The sequence below is a fragment of the Macaca nemestrina genome, chromosome 9 (assembly GCF_043159975.1).
Source record: "Macaca nemestrina isolate mMacNem1 chromosome 9, mMacNem.hap1, whole genome shotgun sequence".
Lineage (NCBI taxonomy): Eukaryota > Metazoa > Chordata > Mammalia > Primates > Cercopithecidae > Macaca > Macaca nemestrina.
The window spans coordinates 116395257-116415061 of record NC_092133.1 but is presented as its reverse complement, the minus strand read 5'-3'; the positions used below and the strand labels follow the sequence as shown (position 1 = coordinate 116415061).

At 39.1% G+C, this 19805-nt stretch overlaps 1 protein-coding gene across 2 annotated transcripts in view; it reads right to left on the bottom strand.

Moving 5' to 3' along the window:
• Positions 1-7304: 7304 nt before the first annotated feature.
• Positions 7305-19805, bottom strand: part of LOC105479988 (mohawk homeobox) — a 74966-nt gene continuing 62465 nt past the window's right edge. The window contains exons 6-7 of one of the 2 annotated variants that reach the window (XM_011738360.3): positions 9955-9988; positions 7305-9849 (exon numbers count right to left, since the gene is read on the bottom strand). In XM_011738360.3, coding sequence (XP_011736662.1) covers positions 9663-9849; positions 9955-9988 — 221 coding nt within the window. In that variant the 3' untranslated portion in view covers positions 7305-9662. The remainder of the gene's footprint in view (positions 9850-9954; positions 9989-19805) is intronic. The other variant, XM_011738363.3, reaches the window with a different exon arrangement.

The following is a 19805-nucleotide window of genomic DNA, read 5'->3' as shown; positions in this document are numbered from 1 at the left end:
TAAGATGGACTTAGGTTTCAAATTGAAGAAAGTCTTGTGCATGCAATGAAAAATGGTGATTGAGCAGCCGAAGAGAGAAATAAAACACAATATCCCAGATAGGCAGTTTCTACTGAAACGGAACCATTGGAGGAGAACTATTATAACTTGACCATAAATAATTAATCAAACAAATGCATTTAAGGAGATTCAGTTGCAGCAGGATATTTTTCTGGAAGATGCTTGCTATCACACACACACACACACACACACACACACACACACACACACACACACACCTGACAAAGGATTCATATCCAGAATGTATTAAAGAACACTTAAAAATAAGTAAGTAAAGAACAAACAACCCAATGCAAGAGTGGGGAAAAATCTTGAACAGTCACTGGTGTAAATCCAAATAGTCAGTACTTATCAAAGAACACACACTGGGGAAATGATAATTATCCAGAATATATAAGTAACTCAAGCAACTCAACGGCAAAAAAAAAAAAAAAAAAAAAAAAAAAAAAAAGAAATAAAATAAAATAATCTGATTTCAAAGGGGACAAAAGACTTTAAAAGACAGTTCTCAAAAGAAAACCTAAACATGGCCAATAGGGATGTAGAAAAATGCCCAACATCACTAATTATCAAGGAAATGCAAATCAAAACCACAAGGAGATACCACTTAACTCCAGTTAAAATGACTATTATCAAAAACACAAAAGAAAACAAGTGTTGGTGAGGATGTAGAGACAAGAGACACTTATGCATTGTTGGTGAAATTATAAACTAGTACAGCCATTATGGAGAACAGGATGAAGCTTCCTCAGAAAATTAAAAACAGAACTACCGTGTGATCCAGCAATCCCACTACTGAGTATATATCCAAGGGAAATAAAATCAGTATATCAAAAAGATAGCTGCACTTCCATGTTTATTGAACACTAATTATAATAGCCAAGATATGGAATCAAACTGTGTCCAACAATAAGTGGATGGACAAAGAAAATGTTATATATATATATATATATATATATATATATATACACACACACACACACACACACACACACACATACACACACACATATATATACACACACACATTCAGCCATAAAAAAGAATGAAATCCTGTCATTTGCTGCAACATAGATGAACCTGGAAGACACCATATTAGGTGAAATAAGACAGGCACAGAAAGACATGATTTCATTCATATATGAAGTCCATTTAAAAAAATGTTCATATCATAGAAACAGAGAGTGGAACAGTAGTTACCAGAGACTGGAGAGGGAAGGGGGAAAGAAGAGGCTGGTCAGAGGTTGGTCACTGGGTACAAAGTGACAATTAGGAGGAATAAGTTCTGGTATTTGATTGCACAGGAGGGTAACATGCTTAACAGTAAGGTATTGCATGTTACAAAATAGCTAGAAGAGAGGCTTTTGAATGTTCTCACCACAAAGAAATGATAAATGCATGAAGTGATGGATACACTAACTACCCTTATTAAATCATTCTACAACATACATACATCGAAACATCAAGCTGTATCCCATAAATCTGTACAATTATAATGTATAAATTAGAAAAAAACTTGAGGCTGGGCACAGTGGCTCATGCCTACAATCCAATCACTTTGAGAGGCCAAGACAGGCGGATTGCTTGAGACCACAAGTTCAAGACCAGCCTGGGTAACATGGCAAAAACCTGACTCTACAAAAAATAAAAAAAAATTGTAGTCCCAGCTATTTAGGAGGGTGATGGGGGAGGATCACCTGCGCTTGGGAGGTTGAGGCAGTGAGCTGTGACTGTGCCACTGCACTCCAGCATGGGTGACATAGTAAGTCCCTGTCTCAAAGAAAAAAAAAACTTGAACAGGCACTGCCACAATATCCAAATATGACATATTAAAATCACCAATTAAATATCAATTAAATATTCATATTAAACAATATCAGTTTGTTCTTAATGTTAAATCATAAGATGCCTCTACAAATCTACTATGAAAGCTAAAACATTAATATCTGAAAATACCAAAATTAGCAAGTCTATGGAACAACTAGGTCTCTCATATCTTGCTTTGGAGATGTAAACTGGTGTTACCAGCATGGAAAACTGTTTGATAATATCCACTACAATGGAACGTAACTCAAAAAGTCTAGCTCCAGTCTACCAGAAATGCATACATGAATTTACCCAAAGAAACATACGAGAATGTTTATAGAAGTGTTATTCATCATAGCGCCCCAAATGGAAAACCCACATATCCATCAACAGGAGGTTGTATAAATAATTTGTTTTATATTCACATAATGATGCAATTATATATAGCAATAAAGAGGAATGGATGCTACAAGAATAAATTCATGCAACAAGATGGATGAATCTCACAAATATAATATTGATCAAAAAGATAGAAATACGAATGTAACTCTATGATTCAATTTACTTTAATTTCACAACTAGGCAGAAGTCAGAAAAATAGTTACATCTGGGTAGGAGCTTCTGGAACACTTATAATGGTCCTAATCTTGATCTGGGTTTTGCTTTCACAATTATATTCTCTAGGTTAAAATTTGTTGAGTTGTACATTTATGGCTTGCAAATTTTTTACATTATAATTTAATAAAAAATGTTTAGGAAAATATTCAACATCCATTTATAATATAATATTTTAGTCAATCCAGAATGAAATAATATTGTCTTAAAATATGAAAAAGAATAATTCTCAAATCAATATCCATTACAGCATAAATATTTAAACACTAGAAGTGATTCCATTAAAGTGAGGAAAAACACAAGAGAGCTTACCATCTCTGTCATGAAAAATTGTTCTGGAAATATCAGTCAATACCACAAGGAAAGGAAAGGAATAGGGTATAAATATTAGAAAAGGATCAGTAAATTTTCATTATTTGGAAATAACATGATGGTATACCTCAAAGTTCAAGTGAAATATATGGAATATTAATTTTTAAAAAAGAATCCTAATTAAGTGTCTGGCTAACAAAAGTAATATTAAAAAACCAATAGTTTGTCTGCAAACAAATGATAATTAAGATTAAACAAAAATGGAAAAACTACACTGACAGATGCAAGACAAAAATAAACACCAATGAATGAGATTAATGAGAAATAGGAAACAAAACTAAAACTCTACTGAGATCAAATGAAAGGAGAAAACTGAATAATAAAACTCAACATTGCAAAGTATAAACTCATCTATATATTCATGAACTCCACAAATGCCAACATTATTTTGGGGGCAGTAGGGATTTGATAATATAATGTATCATGTATATCCCTAAAAGTTAAGATGTAGAAAGAGCCAGGAAAATTCTGAGGAAGAATGATATTGAAGGATTTATACTCAGTACTATGGTAAGGGCCTGAGGAGGGCTCAGAAGCAAATACTGAGATCAGTGGATTATCCAGTAAACGGTTTTGAGACAGCCAGCTAGGTTGTCTTTTGCTGGAGGATCAAGGAGAGAGCCAGATACCTAGCTTACTTCTTAGCCAAAATAAATCGCCAATGGATACAAGATTTAAATATACAAAAATAAATAATAAAACTGATAGTAGAAAACATGGATGAATCTTCTTACAATTTTGGCACTAACTATATGCCAGGTAGCATTATAAGTACTTTATATATAATTAATTTAATCCTCACAACACTAAGAAGTAGATATTATTATCAACCATCTTTTGCAGATGAGGAAACTGAGACATAGACGGGTTAAGTGTATTGTGCCAGGTAATAGAGCCAGTAAGCACAAGAGAAGTGACTTGAACCTCAGCAGTCTGGTTCCAGAGTGTATGCTCTGAGCTACCACATGACACTGCTTCTATGATGGCCAAATAGATGCAGTAGCATCCTATGTACCCTAAATATACACACAGACGAGGCTCAACCTTCTGAATTTCAAAATATGATAAGTGAAGTTAAAAAAAATCCTAGCAAAGTGGGAAAACACTTATAGCATATATTACAGACAAAGTACTAAATTTTCTTTAATATACGAAGAACTCATACAAATTACTTACAAATGGACAAGTAAAGGTAAAAAAGAAAGAAAAAGAAAAACATGAACAAGCAGTTTACTGAAAAGAAATACCAATAAGCTTAAGTGCAGCGCCACTCATCTTAAACAAGCACAAGTTAAAACAATGTTGAGACATCATTTTTATCAACCACATTGTCAACTATTGAAAAGTTTACTACTACTCAATGTTTTGACCAGGTTGAGGGAAAACAGGCATACCCTATTTTTGGAAGTGTAAATTGGTAGAATTTTAAAATACTAATTTGGTAACATTCATCAAAAAATTTAATGTGCTTATCTTTTGACCCATTAATTCCACTTCTAGCTATCTATTCCATAGATGTATAAGTGTCTGAAGACACATAGGCGTAAGAATGTTCATTGAGTCATTGTTTTTTTGTTTGTGGGTTTTTTTTGTTTTTTTGTTTTTTGTTTGTCTGTTTTCTTTTTTTTTTTTGAGACAGAGTCTCACTCTGTCACCTAGGCTGGAGTGCAGCGGCATAATCTCAGCTCACTGCAACCTCCGCCTCCAGGGTTTGAGCGATTCTCCTGTCTCAGCCTCCCGAGTAGCTGGGACTTACAGGCGCTCACCACCACACCTGGCTAATTTTTTTGTACTTTTAGTAGAGATGGGGTTTCACTATGTTGGTCAGGCTGGCCTTGAACTCCTGGACCTTAAATGATCCACTGCCTCGGCTTCCCAAAGTGCTGGGATTATAGGTGTGAGCCACTGTGCCGGACCTGCATCATTGTTATCAGTGTTACTTAATGTGAATCAACTACATTGCTAAGAGCACTGTACATTCAGCTGACATTTTTTTTTTTCTTACAGAAAGACTTTCTTGATGAAGAAAGAAATCCATTTTGGTGCAAGCTCCTTATTCCAATGTGAAACAGCACTTTGAGTAGCACTAGTTTATAATAATTAAAAATTCAAAATAACCCAAAAGTTCATCAGTGGGCTATCTGCTAAATAAATTATAATAGATCCAAAAATAATAGATCCTCATGTAGGTGCTTTTCCTCTTTACCCTTCTATACTGTTTACATTTTTCTGCAATTAGCATAAATTACATCTATATTTTTTTAAAACACTTGTAATTTAAAATTTAAATTTTGTTTAAAAGTCAAGAATATCTGTCAGATTAGACTCAGTGTAGGTCAAATTTCTAGAAACTGGCTTTGGGTTACAATTTGTTGTAGAAGACCTAGTGAGACCATCTTACATGGGGTGAATTCCCATGGAGTCATTTGTGCAAAATGTAAAAACACCTCAGCATTTTGTTTTGTTTCCAAACTCAGAAATCTGTTTTTCCTCGCCTTGAGAGGAAAAGTTTATTGTGGCCAATTCACCCTTCTCCCAAACCAAAGTTTTAATCCATCTCTGAGATGGGTCCCAAAGCTCGGAGCAGTGAACTCAGGATTCTATTCCTGCAGTGTGGCAATCTATCTTCTAATTCTAATCATAATGGTTACAAAGAAGAACAGGACTGGCTGGGCGTGGTGGCTCACGCCTGTAATCCCAGCACTTTGAGAGGTCGAAGCGGGTGGATCACCTGAGGTCAGGAGTTCGAGACCAGCCTGGCCAACATGGTGAAACCCTGTGTCTACTAAAAATAAAAAATTAGCCAGGTGTGGTGGCACACAACCACACCTGTAGTCCCAGCTACTTGGGAGGCTAAGGCAGGAGAATTGTTTGAACCCAGGGGGCAGAGGTTGCAGTGAGCCGAGATCGCACCACTGTACTCCATAAGCCTAGGTGACAGAGTAAGGCTCTGTCTCAAGAAAAAAAAAAAAAAAAAAAAAAGAACAGGACCAAGAAATTCTTAGTGCTCACAAGGACCCAATGTTGGTGACCCTAACACATATTTGACAGAGTCGAGGGGTCCTATATGCTTCACGGAAGCCACAGTTTATAGTGCCAAAAAGTGTGAGACATGAGGCCTTTCAGAGCTGTGTGGAATACAGTCATAATCGCTAACATTTGTACAGCGCCATGCAGTTTGTAAAGTGCTTTCATATCGACTGCCTCATTGACTCCCCACAACAGATCGTTGGAGTAGGTAAATTTCACAGATCTAATTTTATAGGTGCAAACAATGGGTATAGAAAGAAGGCTTATGCTTATTCCCCAAAGGTACTAAGAAGTGAAGTAGCAAAGCCAGAGCATGCCGGCCCAGGTTCTTACCACCACAACACACTGCCTTCCAAGGCATGACTTGCCTATGCCATCCCTGGCAGGACGGCCTGGGGGGCTTGCTCTGCTTCTCTGTGTTTATTTACATGCTGTGACACCGCTGAGCTGGATAAGTTTGAAAGCAGGCTATGGCTGTTGCCACTGTTTGTTAAACATTGCTACTTGGAGCAGACAGAGAACACAGGCAGCAGCTTGAGTTTTTCTTAGCCATCTTCAACAGTATCAAGCAGGACAAATAGAGGGAAAGCAATTCTTGGTTATCCCAAAGAAGGACGCGACCGCATGTATCGTGTTTTCTGCTGGAATGTCTGTTCTGCCTTAACTTTGCAACGCTTTATGCTTTTTGCCTGGAAATTCAAAGTGACGATGCTAAACTAATCTTCCTTGAAGGCCTTTCTAACTCTGAGACCAACTTTCACCATTGCACAGCAGCTTTCCTTGTCAGGCATCTCCCCCTCTCCACAGCTGTTTGTTAAACTACCCATTTCTTAGGTTGCATTCATTTTAAATCTTTCTACTTTCTTGTGCATAAAGCCTGGAGAGAGGAATTGTAACTACATAATAATACGTTCCAGCTACCAAGCACCTATTATCGGACAGACACTGTGGTAGGCACTTTATGTACTGTATTTTATCTCAATCTTATTGCAAACTCTAGAAGGTATAGCTCCTTACTCCCACTTTGCAGATGAAGAAACTAGGTAAGAATGACTAAGTAGTAAGGGACAAAGCTGAGATTCAAAGGTAGTTCTGTCTAGCTTCAAAGCCAAGGTTTTCTCTCCAGTGCGGAGCACACCACAAATAATGCTAATTGTATTAGTGAGGGAAAAGGTATTATGTGAAAAGGCTCATTTTAAAGGTACGTATTTTAATAGTCAGCATCACACTCCCTTTTCCTCAGTCTTTAAAAGCTGGATTGGTGGCCTAAGGTGATGAAATTCAAACCTAATACAAATGCAGCACTCCCATATCATATCCCTTAACAGTCTAAGGAGAATTGCTGCATATAATGGGCCCGTCTGTTCTACTGCTTCATCTACCTGCTCAGCTCTCAAAGGAAAACAAAATCCATACGATCATTGAGGTCTAGAAATTAACTTTTATTTTAAATCTGTCAAGAACTCCTGGCAGTTATTAATTTTATTAAAATGATTACATATGGCAAAACAAAGAATAGAGGTAATTCTATTTCTCTACAACATAAATTATGAGTTAGATTTTCAGCTGCCGGCTCAGCATTGTTCAAGATTCTTTTAAAGGGCTGGGGGGATTTTAATATCCAGAAAATGTTAAAGCAGCAAAAGAAAAAATAAATTAAAAAGTCATTGCAATTGGAGATATTGCCAAGGATGTGCTTATTATAAAGTCTTCTTGACATGTTAATTATAAAATCTTCCAACCTTTGGTATTAAAAAAAATCATGTGAATAGTTGTCCTATATTGCCTTGTCATCTATAATTTATAACAGAGAAGAAATTTGCTGATTTTTAAAAAAAGACGGCAAACATGAATCATGACTCATTCAAATAAAATACAACCAGCATTCATTCATCTAACTGAAATATGTCAAAACAAAAACACTTTTATTAACATATTTAATACCAGAATAACTTATAATAGTATGAAAAAGAGTGAAGTATTTGTCTTTAGTTTTCATTGACATGCTCACATTTTGGCAAAATTGTTTTGTAAAGATTCCAAAGTTTGTATCAGAGATCTCTAACTATTTAAGGATGCAAACCAAAAGAACTCATACTTCATCTGATCATACAGTCATAACTTATATATTTTGCTTTGCGCTTACTGTTACTGCAAACAGCAATTTAGAAAACAAAGTAAAAATATATATATACACAAAATACTTTTATATCAAATTATCTTCATTACACTAAATAAATCCAATCCCCAAATGCTATGTTACATGAAAAAGTGTCCTACAATTTATATCAAGACTGATACTGTCCGTCAACTAGAGCAGCCTTTGGTTTTAAAAGCATTTTGCAAAATAAAGAAAAATGTCACCACTTGGCTACACTATTGACCCTCATTCACACTGACAAAAATGCTTTCCAGTTTAAAAAAAAATAGATTACATACTCAGAAAAAAAAAATCCCATCATAAAAGAGTCAAACCGTTTTTACTTCTCTGTAGCACATACCCTCTATTATATTTGGCATTTCCACTGTTTATTCAAGTTTCAAGTCTTCCCAAGCTGATTAGAATATTATTGTTTAGTTGAGAAAGATAGTCTTCTTTCTTGATATTGATTGTTCTCACTCAATGGTAGTCTAATTTAGAAACAAAATGTTTTCTTTCAATGCACGATTTCACTTCACTTTTACATTAATGTCCAACTTGGCAAAATTCAAACTGTTCAATGTTTTGTTTTCCATATGTTTTAAATTTAAAAATCAATTTTATGTATGTGTATGTATAGCCACACAGAGATACATTTCTTTCATTCTCTTGTTCTCGCTGCAATACAAATTGTCCATCAGCAATTGTAATTTGAAACGAATCAAATAAAAGATTTTTAGTCATACCATATGAACACAGTTTCCATCACAAAAAGACAGTGAGCTCTAATGCAAACAGGATTATGTTTTAAAACTACAGGTTTAGTTTTACACAGGAAAATTTTGAGTTATTTATATAATGAAGTTTTTTTTTTTTTTTTTTTAAACTTCAGCAGAACTTGAGGAAAAAAATCCAGATTAATTCTAAAGGGCTTTGTGGTACTTTCCAACAGTGCTTGAAAAAAAGTTTTCCTGATCACCATGTATTCATTGAAATTTTAAATTAACTTGAAGGAATCACTTCTTAAATGTACAACGTTATGTGGATCGCTGCACCTTGAATTTTGGAAGTTTGTAACATATCAGATATGCAGGCAAGATACATGCATAAAAGTCTCACTGTCACTCTGAAAAGCACATTGAACAATTTTCAATACTGTAGACTTTTTTTAAAAGGAAGATTTCATTTGGGCTGAACAGATATCCAAGTTTTAACTTGTGAATTATTGAATGCATTTCAAGGGCTTTCAGCGATTCTGGTTTCAGTCCTGGAATGATTAGGTCCATCTGGAATGATGCACACAGGCTAATAAGCATATGGCGTTGGCATTTTGAGGCATAGCTGTTCAACTATGCCCACGTTGGAGCTTATTTTTGGGAGCAAGGCACTTACTGTAATGGTAATGCAGACATTTTATGCATAGTTTGAGTAACATAAAATAAGTTAATATTTTTGATTAAAATGAGTTTTTTATAATTTATATGTCTTTTACAGAAGCAACTAAATGATATATTTGGGATAATTAAAAATAAGAAGAGGTTTGGGAGAGAGTCATTTTCATCCCTGCTTCGGCTCTTAGGATGAGGGTTGACGAAAACACTGGAAAGAACATCCATTGGATCTGAAAAGCAACAAGCTCTTAAAACTGCTGCACCAGCGGCACTTTGACAGTCTTTACTTCTGCTATATGGGACGACTTCTGGATGATGCAGCTGGTAGTTCCCTGCAGTTTGTCCTTTCCCTGTGCAAGATTTGTTAAGGCCATAGCTGCGTTGATCTCCTTCCAATACGTGTCATCTTTGCTCGGTCCCTTTCTGTTAGCTGCACTGGAGTTAAGCAAAACAGAAAGTAAACGATCAAACTCACTGCAGTTTGCATTGAAAATGTCATCGCTGAAAAGCAGGCACGGCCAATGGGAACATTTTGCTCACCTGTCACCCTTATTGGATCCGTTTTCCAGAGTGTCTGTAAAGAAAAGCAAAAATTCAGTTATTTTTATTTTTTTCCTTTCTTTTCTCATCTCAGGAGTTTCATCACTAATGACCAGAAGTAAAAGTTCTTCAGGAAATATAGTTGAAAATTAGTTAGCTTTTAATAAAGATAAAGCAGTTTGTATTAAGATGAAAAAAATTGCAAAGGGGCAGAAATAAGATGACAGTGGGTAGTAAAGAATAAAAGGGAGCTCTCATAGCTATACAATAATCTGAAGTTATTTACTCTGAGAAATTGGGGCCTTTTGGATCAGGAGACAAGCAGCATAAGGAAAAAAGTGCTGACTGTGCCTGGGGCCAGGTTCTGGCCTTGCCCTACTATCCACCTGCAGTGTAACTTGGGGGCAGATTATGACCTCCCACAATGTCTGGGATTCAGTTCTCTAACTATCAAATCAGGGAGTTTTGGCTGGGCACAGTGGCTCATATCTGTAATCCCAGTACTTTGGGAGGCCAAGGCAGGGGGATTGCTTGAGCCTAGGAATTCGAGACCAGCCTGTGCTACATCGTGAGATCTCATCTCTACTAAAAATAAAAATAAAAATAGCTGGGTATGGTGGGTGTTCACCTGTATTCCCAGTTACTCAGGAGGCTGAGGTGGGAGGATGGCTTGAGTCCAGGGGTTGAAGCTGCAGTAAGCAGGGATTGTGCCACTGCACTCCAGCCTGGGCAATAAAGCAAGACCCTGTCTCTAAGAAAATTAAAATAAAAAACTGGGGGTTCTAGACAAACTTGGGGGTGCTTCTGGCTCAATGATTCTATAATTTCATGGTTATCAAATTTTCTTTTTTCTTTTTTTTTTTTTTTTGAGAAGGAGGCTTGCTGTGTTGCCCAGGCTGGAGTGCAATGGTATGATCTCGGCTCACTGCAACTTCCACCTCCCGGGTTCAAGCAATTCTCCTGCCTCAGGCTCCTGAGTAGCTGGGATTACAGGCACCTGCCACCATGCCTGGCTAATTTTTGTATTTTTAGTAGAAACAGGGTTTCACCATGTTAGTCAGGCTGATCTTGAACTCCTGACCTCCTGATCTGCCTGCCTCGACCTCCCACAGTGCTGGGATTACAGGTGTGAGCCACCGTGCCTGGCCAGTTATCACACATTTATTTCAGACAAAGGATGGGCAAATAGTTCCCTCTGCTAGTTAGCAAATGAGTAACAGACCCAATGGCGATAGCAATACAGGATTTCCTGGCATATTTATTAGAAGAAGCAGGCACCAGTCCTCAATTTCCAAAAGAACGCTTCCTCCTGCTGCTGCAGGAAATGAAAGTTAGGATGCTAGCTTTTGCTTCTACACTCACATCTTTGGTTTAGATTTGCTGCTTCACTCCGAACACGAATGTCTCTCAACACCACATAAATATAAAGAACCCACAAAAATGGGTTCTCGAGCTCCTTAGGCTAAAAGAATCTGGTATGAGTAACACAAAAATTTCCCTACTGAAGGGAAAGATGTAGGGGGGTGGTAGATAGGCTACTGGCATGGCGTCCTAGCAAAGGAGTAGGGTTGAGACTCCAAAACCAGTCAGTGGGTGAGCCCCACTTCATCCCCATCATCATCCACAACAATAATCAATATTACCGGGGAGCTACTGCAGGTGGCACTGTGCTCCACACAGGAAACTTGGAAGATGCAAGGCCCTCTGCTAGTTCTATGGCCTTTACAAAACTGTCTTTTCCTGCCCTTAGTCCTCTCCCTTCCTTTTACCCCACCTCCCATCCCCGCCAACCCAATATTTCTCACAATTTCTTTTTCTCTACACTGCTTAAGGATAGTTAGGAAATGCATCCTAATTTCCAATTCTGAGCTCTAAGAGAGTCACAGAACTAGAAGAGGTTTGAGAAGAGTAACATCAACATGATCGTCATATAGTCTAAGCAGGGCAAAATTTCCCAGGGAAGAGGTGGTCAAGAGAAAACAAATGACATGACCATGAGGCAGCCAAGCTTCAATACCCTGTCTGAAGGAAAAGAATGGGGAAAGCCTGCTGACATATCCTGAGTTCAGCCTTAAGGTGTAGACCACGAGACAATCATGGGTCACTCTGAGCTCTTTTCATAACCCTTCACCTAAGGAACTTAAATAAACAAGGCGAACAAACAAAACAAAAGCATTTAGTGAACAAATGGCAAAGTGGTTGTGAAGAACACATGAGATCATGTGTGTCTGGCCCAGAATGGAACAACGAGTGTTAGTTCCCTTGGTCTCCTTTCACTGACTACTCAGGCGGCATTTTATAAGGTTTTAGGGATCCTTTGGGGGAAATAATTGGATCTGTGAACAGTTAGATCGTTACCTTCTGCAGCTCTGCCAGCTTCTGGCTCTTACAGGGTCAGCCTGGATGCTTAGCTATACCTCTGCTACTTTCCATAGTTTTGCAATTATAAAGTAACTCATGTAAATGCAGGAAAAGAATGATCATTGGTAATTTACAGAACTCTGATACTACTGATTTACAGATCATTTACTACGTGCCAGGCACAATTCTGAGCACTTCATGGCCTAATTTATTTATGATTACTGACTTTGTGTATGGATAACAAGTCTCCACGGTATCTGTGAAGTCATTTTTTATCGAGTTCTATTCTCCTATCTGTAAATCTTCACTCAGTGAGGACAGAGACAAGGTGCTACCAGAACAGAGAACAAGTCAAGGCTTTCGTCTGGGAGAAGGAAAGCCAGCAAATTGCACATTTCACAGAGGAAAAAAAAAATGAGTTAGGCCTTTGCTCCATTTTGCCCACAAATTGCAACAATTCTGTTGCCAAAGTGAAGCAATAGGTTATGGAGATATTTATTCAATGGAAAGACTTGGCAAAAGCAGAGTAAGTTCCATGAGGCTTAAATAACGTTAGGGAAATAACAAAACATAATTTAGAGAAGACTATGTAACTGACGCTCTGGCTCCCAGATGAAGCCATCTCACATAGGCGAAGGAGACCAGAACCCGGTTCCCTACCTGAACTGTCAACCTCAGAGTGGTTACTGCACACACAAGAAGAAAGCCTGTGCCTATCAAATACGTTATGGGTTACAGAACCTGTCAGTGCATCAATGCCATCAATGTATGGAGCCTGCACGTGGAAGGAGAAGATGTAATTCATGGCTCAGGTCCACGGAGAGCCTCTATTTAGGATGAGGAGTTGACTTGCATGTCTTGCAGCATCGTGAGCGCCTGCCTGTGGCTAGCACTCCCTGTGGCTGACTCCTTGGAGTTGTTCCACTGAGAAACATGTTTACTACAGCCAACTGTGAAATTATAAAATTCTGCTTACTCTTTGGGTGTATGTGTTTGACACTTTGGTGCCTATGAAAATACCTTTGAAGTGCAAAAACGTAGACTCAAATCCCCATGCAGGTATTCTTAATTAGGTTTTACAAATCTCAACAATGTACTACACAGGATTCAATACACTGAATTCTGTATTTTATTTTTCAGGCAGATGGGCACATTCAATGTCACTAGGTATGGATTGGGTTCCTTTCCAGTAACAGAAGAAAATTGTTTTACATCACACACTGGGGCCTTTCGGGAGGTGGGGAGCTGGGGGAGGGAAAGCATTAAGAGAAACGCCTAATGTCAATGACAAGTTGATGAGTGTAGCAAACCAACATGGCACATGTATACCTATGTAACAAACCTGCACGTTGTGCACATGTACCCTAGAACATAAAGAATAATACAATAAAAAAAGAATTTCTATTTAAAAAAAAGTAATGGAGAATAGACACATGTTGCTTCTCTATCAGTAGTCAGTGTGAAAACTGCATACAACAAAACTCAATCTCAAAGACTGAAATCCACAAGGAAAAGCTGCTTACCACCACTTGGGAAGTGCCGGGGGTGGGCAGTCTCTGTGCCCAAAGTGCTTTTAGTTCAAAAAATGAATTGATGTTAGAAGGGCACGCTTTTCCTGAGGCTGTTACTGGTGGGCTGCCCAGTGTCACTTGGGTATTTTGTAGTCCAAGAGCCACCTCCTGTGGAGTAATGTGTGCTGGTTCCCAGAAAAGCCAAACCGGCAAAAGGAAGATAGCAAACAGAGCCCTTTGACTCTGAAACATTTGTGCTTTTTTTTAGGAAAGCAAGGACTCGAAAGATCTGGGAGACTGGGGAGATTTTTTTTTTTTTTTCTATTTGTTGTGCTAAGATGAAATCTGGAGAAATGTCACAGTTTTTAGCGAACTGATATCATTTGAGGGGAATTCAGAAAATTTACAATCTTCTCATTATACTAACTGGCTGTATTAATGTTGTAATTTTTTTTTTCTTATGCTCTTTCCCTTTGAAGTAAAAACTTATCAGCTCTTCTCTGGCTCAAGTGTGCTGTGTCTTGTGTCTTTTCAGCTCATGGTCAGTATTTGAGGTGCAGTGGGTCTGTGTACCCCACCCCTGGTGGTCATGGGGGTCCTGACACGTCTGTCCACTGCTGACAGGTGGTCTCACCGGCTCCACTCGAGAAGTGGCACCTAGTAGCTCCAGAAACAATCAGACAGGAGAGGGAAGGATCGTGCATGTTGCTGAAAGAGGGAAAACGCAAGTTGGAGCTAGCTCCTGGTATGTAGACTCTTGAGAGCAGTTCATTAGCATGCACAGACTCAGGGTCTGACTGCCCCACATTTGGCTCGGCTGTATCTCTTACTCTGCAAGTAGCTTGGCTCAGCCTCTCCAAAGTCTGAGCTAAAATGCCTCTTTAGATTCCAAGGTTCCAAAAATCAGCTACGCTGTCAATTACCATAAAAGCAACTGGTTGGCAGGAACGGCTTATTGAACCAGCCAAAAGAGCGTGTTTTAAGACGAAAAAAGAAAAGAAAAGAAAAAAAAAGAGGTGTGTAGTTAGGAAAATCTTGGATGCTGCAAAACCCAAACCATGTTGAAACTTAAAGTGGGGCTATCCTCAGTTTGGACATGTGTTTCCTTCTACGGTTAAGTAGAGAAAAAAATTATACAGAAAACCCAGTTCCAATGCAACTCGAGATATCTGAGCAAAAAGCTCTGCGGCCAACTGTGAAAAATGCAACTCAGAAGCACATCAATTCTGATGTATATTCCCGATGTTATATTTGTAGCCATAAAAAGAGACAAAAATGTGGCCAAATCTTTTTCTCTGAGGTTTTTAAAAAATTTAATAAATAGGCCCTAAAGGGAAAAATGTTTTTGTTTCACATATGCCACTGAAATGTAAATAAAATGAGGCGAGATTAAGAATTCAGGTTTTTAAATTAAACAATCGAAAAATTATATATGTTTCCCTAAATTAAAATGGAGGGAGTAGAAGAAAAAAAACTTTTGAGATCACGGAAAGGGAAGTAAATGAGTCAGTGAGAAATCATCACTGAAATAGCTCAGCCAAGGGGGAAAACAAAGACAGTCCACTAGGATTATTTGAGTGGGAAGAAGAAGCCACTCATATTTTAAAACAATAAAAGAAGGTACAGTTGTGCACCACCTAACGATAATTCAGTCAGTGACAAACCAGACATATGACAGTGGCCCAGAAGATTATAATGGAGCTGAAAAATTCCTGTCACCTAGTGACATCATAATGTGGTCGTGCCACACATTGCTCATGTGTTTGTGGTGATACTGGTGTAAAGAAACCTACTGAGGCCGGGCCCAGTGGCTCACGCCTGTAATCCCAGCACTTTGGGAGACCAAGGCGGGTGGATCACTTGAGTTCAGGAGTTCAAGACCAGCGTGGCCAACATGGTGAAACCCTGTCTCTACTAAAAAATACAAAAACTTAGCCAACCATGGTGTTGCATGCCTGTAATCCCAGCTACTCAGGAGGCTGAGGTGGGAGAAGCGCTGGAACCCAGGAGGTGGAGGTCGCAGTGAGCCAAGATCTCGCCATTGCACTCCAGTCTGGTGACGCAGCAGGACGCCATTGCAAAACAAACAAACAAACAAACAACAACACCTACTGAGCTGCTAAATGTATAAAGTGTAGCACATAAATTATGTACAGTACATAATACTTGGTAATAATAAATGACTATATTACTGGGTTTATGTATTTACTATATTTTTTATTGTTATTTGAGAGTGTGCTCCTTCAACTTATATTTCAAAAGTTAACTGTAGCCGGGCGCTGTGGCTCACGCCTGTAATCCTAGTACTTTGGGAGGCTGAGGTGGGCGAATCACTTGAGGCCAGGAGTTCAAAACCAATCTGGTCAACATGGTGAAACCCCATCTCTACTAAAAATACAAAAAAATTAGTTGGGTGTGGTGGCGGGTGCCTGTAATCCCAGCTACTTGGGAGGCTGAGGCGGAAGAATTGCTTGAACCCAGGAGGCAGAGGTTGCAGTGAGCCGAGATTGCGCCATTGCACTCCAGCCTGGGCAACAGAGCAAGACTACGTCTCAAAAAAAAAAAAAAAAAGAAAGGTTAACTGTAAAACAGCCTCAGGCAGGCCCTTCAGGAGGAATTCCAGAAGAAGGCATTGCTATTATCGGAGATGACAGCTTCGTGCGTGTTATCGCCCCTGAAGACATGGAGGTGGAAGACAGTGATATTGACGAGCCTTACCCTGGGCAGGCCTAGGCTAATGTGTGTGTTTGTGGCTTAGTTTTTAACAAAAGTGTTTAGAAAGTAAAAATAAGAAATGAAAAATTTTAATAACAGGAAAAAGTTTACAGAATAGGACATAAAGAAAATATTTTCATACAGCTGTCCAATGTGTTTGTGTTTTAAGCTAAGTGTTATTACAAAGGAGTCAAAACGTTTTTTTAAAAAGCTTATAAAGTAAAAAGTAACAGTAAGCTAAGATTAATTTATTATAGAAGAAAAAAATTGTTAAATAAATGTAAGGTGGCCTGAGTGTTGAGTGTTTATAAAGTGTACAGTGATGTAGAGTAACGTCCTAGGCCTTCACATTCACTCACCACTCACTCACTCACTCACCCAAAGCAACTTCCAGCCTTGCAAGCTCCGTTCATGGTAAGTGCCTTATACAAGTGCATATTTTTTTTATTTTTTACCAGCAGTCCTAAACCTTTTTGGCACCAGGGCCTGGTTTTGTGGAAGACCATTTTCCCACAGACCAGGGAGGGAGGCAGTTTCAGGATAAAACTGTTCTACCTGGGATCATCAGGCATTAGTTAGATTCTCATAAGAAGCGCACAACCAACCAGGCGCAGTGGCTCGTGCTTGTAATCCCAGCACTGTGGGAGGCCGGGGAGGGTGGATCACAAGATCAGGAGTGTGAGACCAGCCTGGCCAACACAGTGAAACCCCATCTCTACTAACAATACAAAAATTAGCTGGGTGTGGTGGCAGGCACCTGTAATCCCAGCTACTTGGGAGGCTGAGGCAGGAGAATCGCTTGAATCCGGGAGGTGGAGGTGGCAGTTAGCCAATATCTCATCGCACCACTGCACTCCAGCCTGGGCAACAGAGCTAGACTCAGTCTCAAAAAAACAAAAAAAGAAAAGATAAAAAAGAAAGAGAAGTGCACAACTACTCGCGCAGTTCACAATAGGGTTCGCGCTCCTGTGAGAATCTAACGCCAGCGCTGATCTGACAGGAGGTGGAGCTCAGATGGTAATGTGAGCGATGGGGAGCAGCTGTAAATACAGATAAAGCTGCTTATGCAGCTCCTGCTATGGAGCCTGGACTGCTACCGGTCTGTGGCCTGGGGGTGAGGGGCCCATGTTTAATACCATACTTTACTGTGTCTTTTCTATGTGAAGGTATGTTTAGATACATATATATATATTTTTTACTTCATTGTACTACTTTTCTACCCTTTGAGAAAACCCAATTAATACGTAAAACATTTCTTCTAGTGAGTAGGAATTACTTTCTATATTTTTAAAGTATTCATTATTATAAGATTCCCAAAGGAAATCAGGTCCCATTTCTGTTAACTCTTTTTTTTTTTTTTTTTTTTGTACTTTAAGTTCTAGGGTACATGTGCACAACGTGCAGGTTTGTTACATATGTGTACATGTGGCATGTTGGTGTGCTGCACCCATTAACTCGTCATTTACATTAGGTATATCTCCTAATGCTATCTCTCCCCCCTCCCCCCTCCCCACAATAGGATCCAGTGTGTGATGTTCCCCACCCTGTGTCCAAGTGATCTCATTGTTCAATTCCCACCTATGAGTGAGAACATGCAGTATTTGGTTTTCTGTTCTTGCGATAGTTTGCTGAGAATGATGGTTTCCAGCTGCATCCATGTCCCTACAAAGGACACGAACTCACCCTTTTTTATGGCTGCACAGTATTCCATGGTGTATATGTGCCACATTTTCTTAATCCAGTCTGTCACTGATGGACATTTGGGTTGATTCCAAGTCTTTGCTATTGTGAATAGTGCCGCAATAAACATACGTGTGCATGTGTCTTTATAGCAGCATGACTTATAATCCTTTGGGTATATCCCCAGTAATGGGATGGCTGGGTCAAATGGTATTTCTAGTTCTAGATCCTTGAGGAATCGCCATACTGTTTTCCACAATGGTTGAACTAGTTTACAGTCCCACCAACAGTGTAAAAGTGTTCCTATTTCTCCACATCCTCTCCAGCACCTGTTGTTTCCTGATTTTTTAATGATTGCCATTCTAACTGGTGTGAGACAGTATCTCATTGTGGTTTTGGTTTGCATTTCTCTGATGGCGAGAGATGATGAGCATTTTTTCCTATGTCTGTTGGCTGTATGAATGTCTTCTTTTGAGAAGTGTCTGTTCATATCCTTTGCCCACTTTTTGATGGGGTTGTTTGTTTTTTTCTTGTAAATTTGACTGAGTTCTTTATAGGTTCTGGATATTAGCCCTTTGTCAGATGAGTAGATGCCAAAATTTTCTCCCATTCTGTAGGTTGCCTGTTCATTCTGATGGTAGTTTCTTTTAGATACATATTTTTAATGCTTACCATTGGCTCCGATTGCCTACAGTAGTCAGTATAGTAATCTACTGTACAGGTTTGTAGTCTAGGATACATTGTAGTCCAGGATACTGCCTGATGATACATTTGCATTTCTTAGAGCACATCCCTGTTGTTAAGCAACACATGACTATATTCACCTTGCTCATGAGGCCTGGCCTAGTGCCCTTGCAGAGCAATTAAAAATCTGGGGCCTGTGATAATGATCCAAAGCAAGGCAGAGCTCCAGATGCTTGAAAACTGTGCTTCTGCACACCTGTTAAGTTTGGGGGCCATTACTTTGATAGCAGGTGTGCAGAACCTGCGTCTAGTGTGTTATTGACCTCAGAAATCCAGAGAGCCTCTGGGGGTACCAGATCAGTTTCTGGAGTTATTCACATACTTGGAACAACTGAGGATAAGAACAAGACTCTGGTGAGTACGGCAGGTATAAAACCTCACTGAAGATTCTGAAATACCAATTGCTGTGAAGTTGCAGTGCCTTACCAAATGACCCCCAGGGCTCACAAGCAATCCCCAGGGCTCCCTGCTCACATGGCTACAGTCTCCATCTCTACTTTTTCATACCTGGAGACTGAAGCTGGGCTTCCACACCCCTCTACAAATTGGTTCTACAGTGACTATACAGTTCTTTCTTTTTATAAATAGCATTCATTGGTTGGATACAGCAGCTTATGCTTGTAATCCTAGCACTTTGAGAGACCGAGGCGGGAGGATTGCTTGAGCCCAAGAGTTTGAGACCAGCCTGGGCAACATATATGGTGAGACTTTGTGTCTATTAAAATTTTTTAAAATTAGCCAGGCATGGTGGTGTGTGTCTGTAGTCCCAGCTACTCGGAAGGCCGAGGTGGGAGGATCACTTGAGCCTAGGAGGTCAAGGCTGCAGTGAGCTGAGATCAT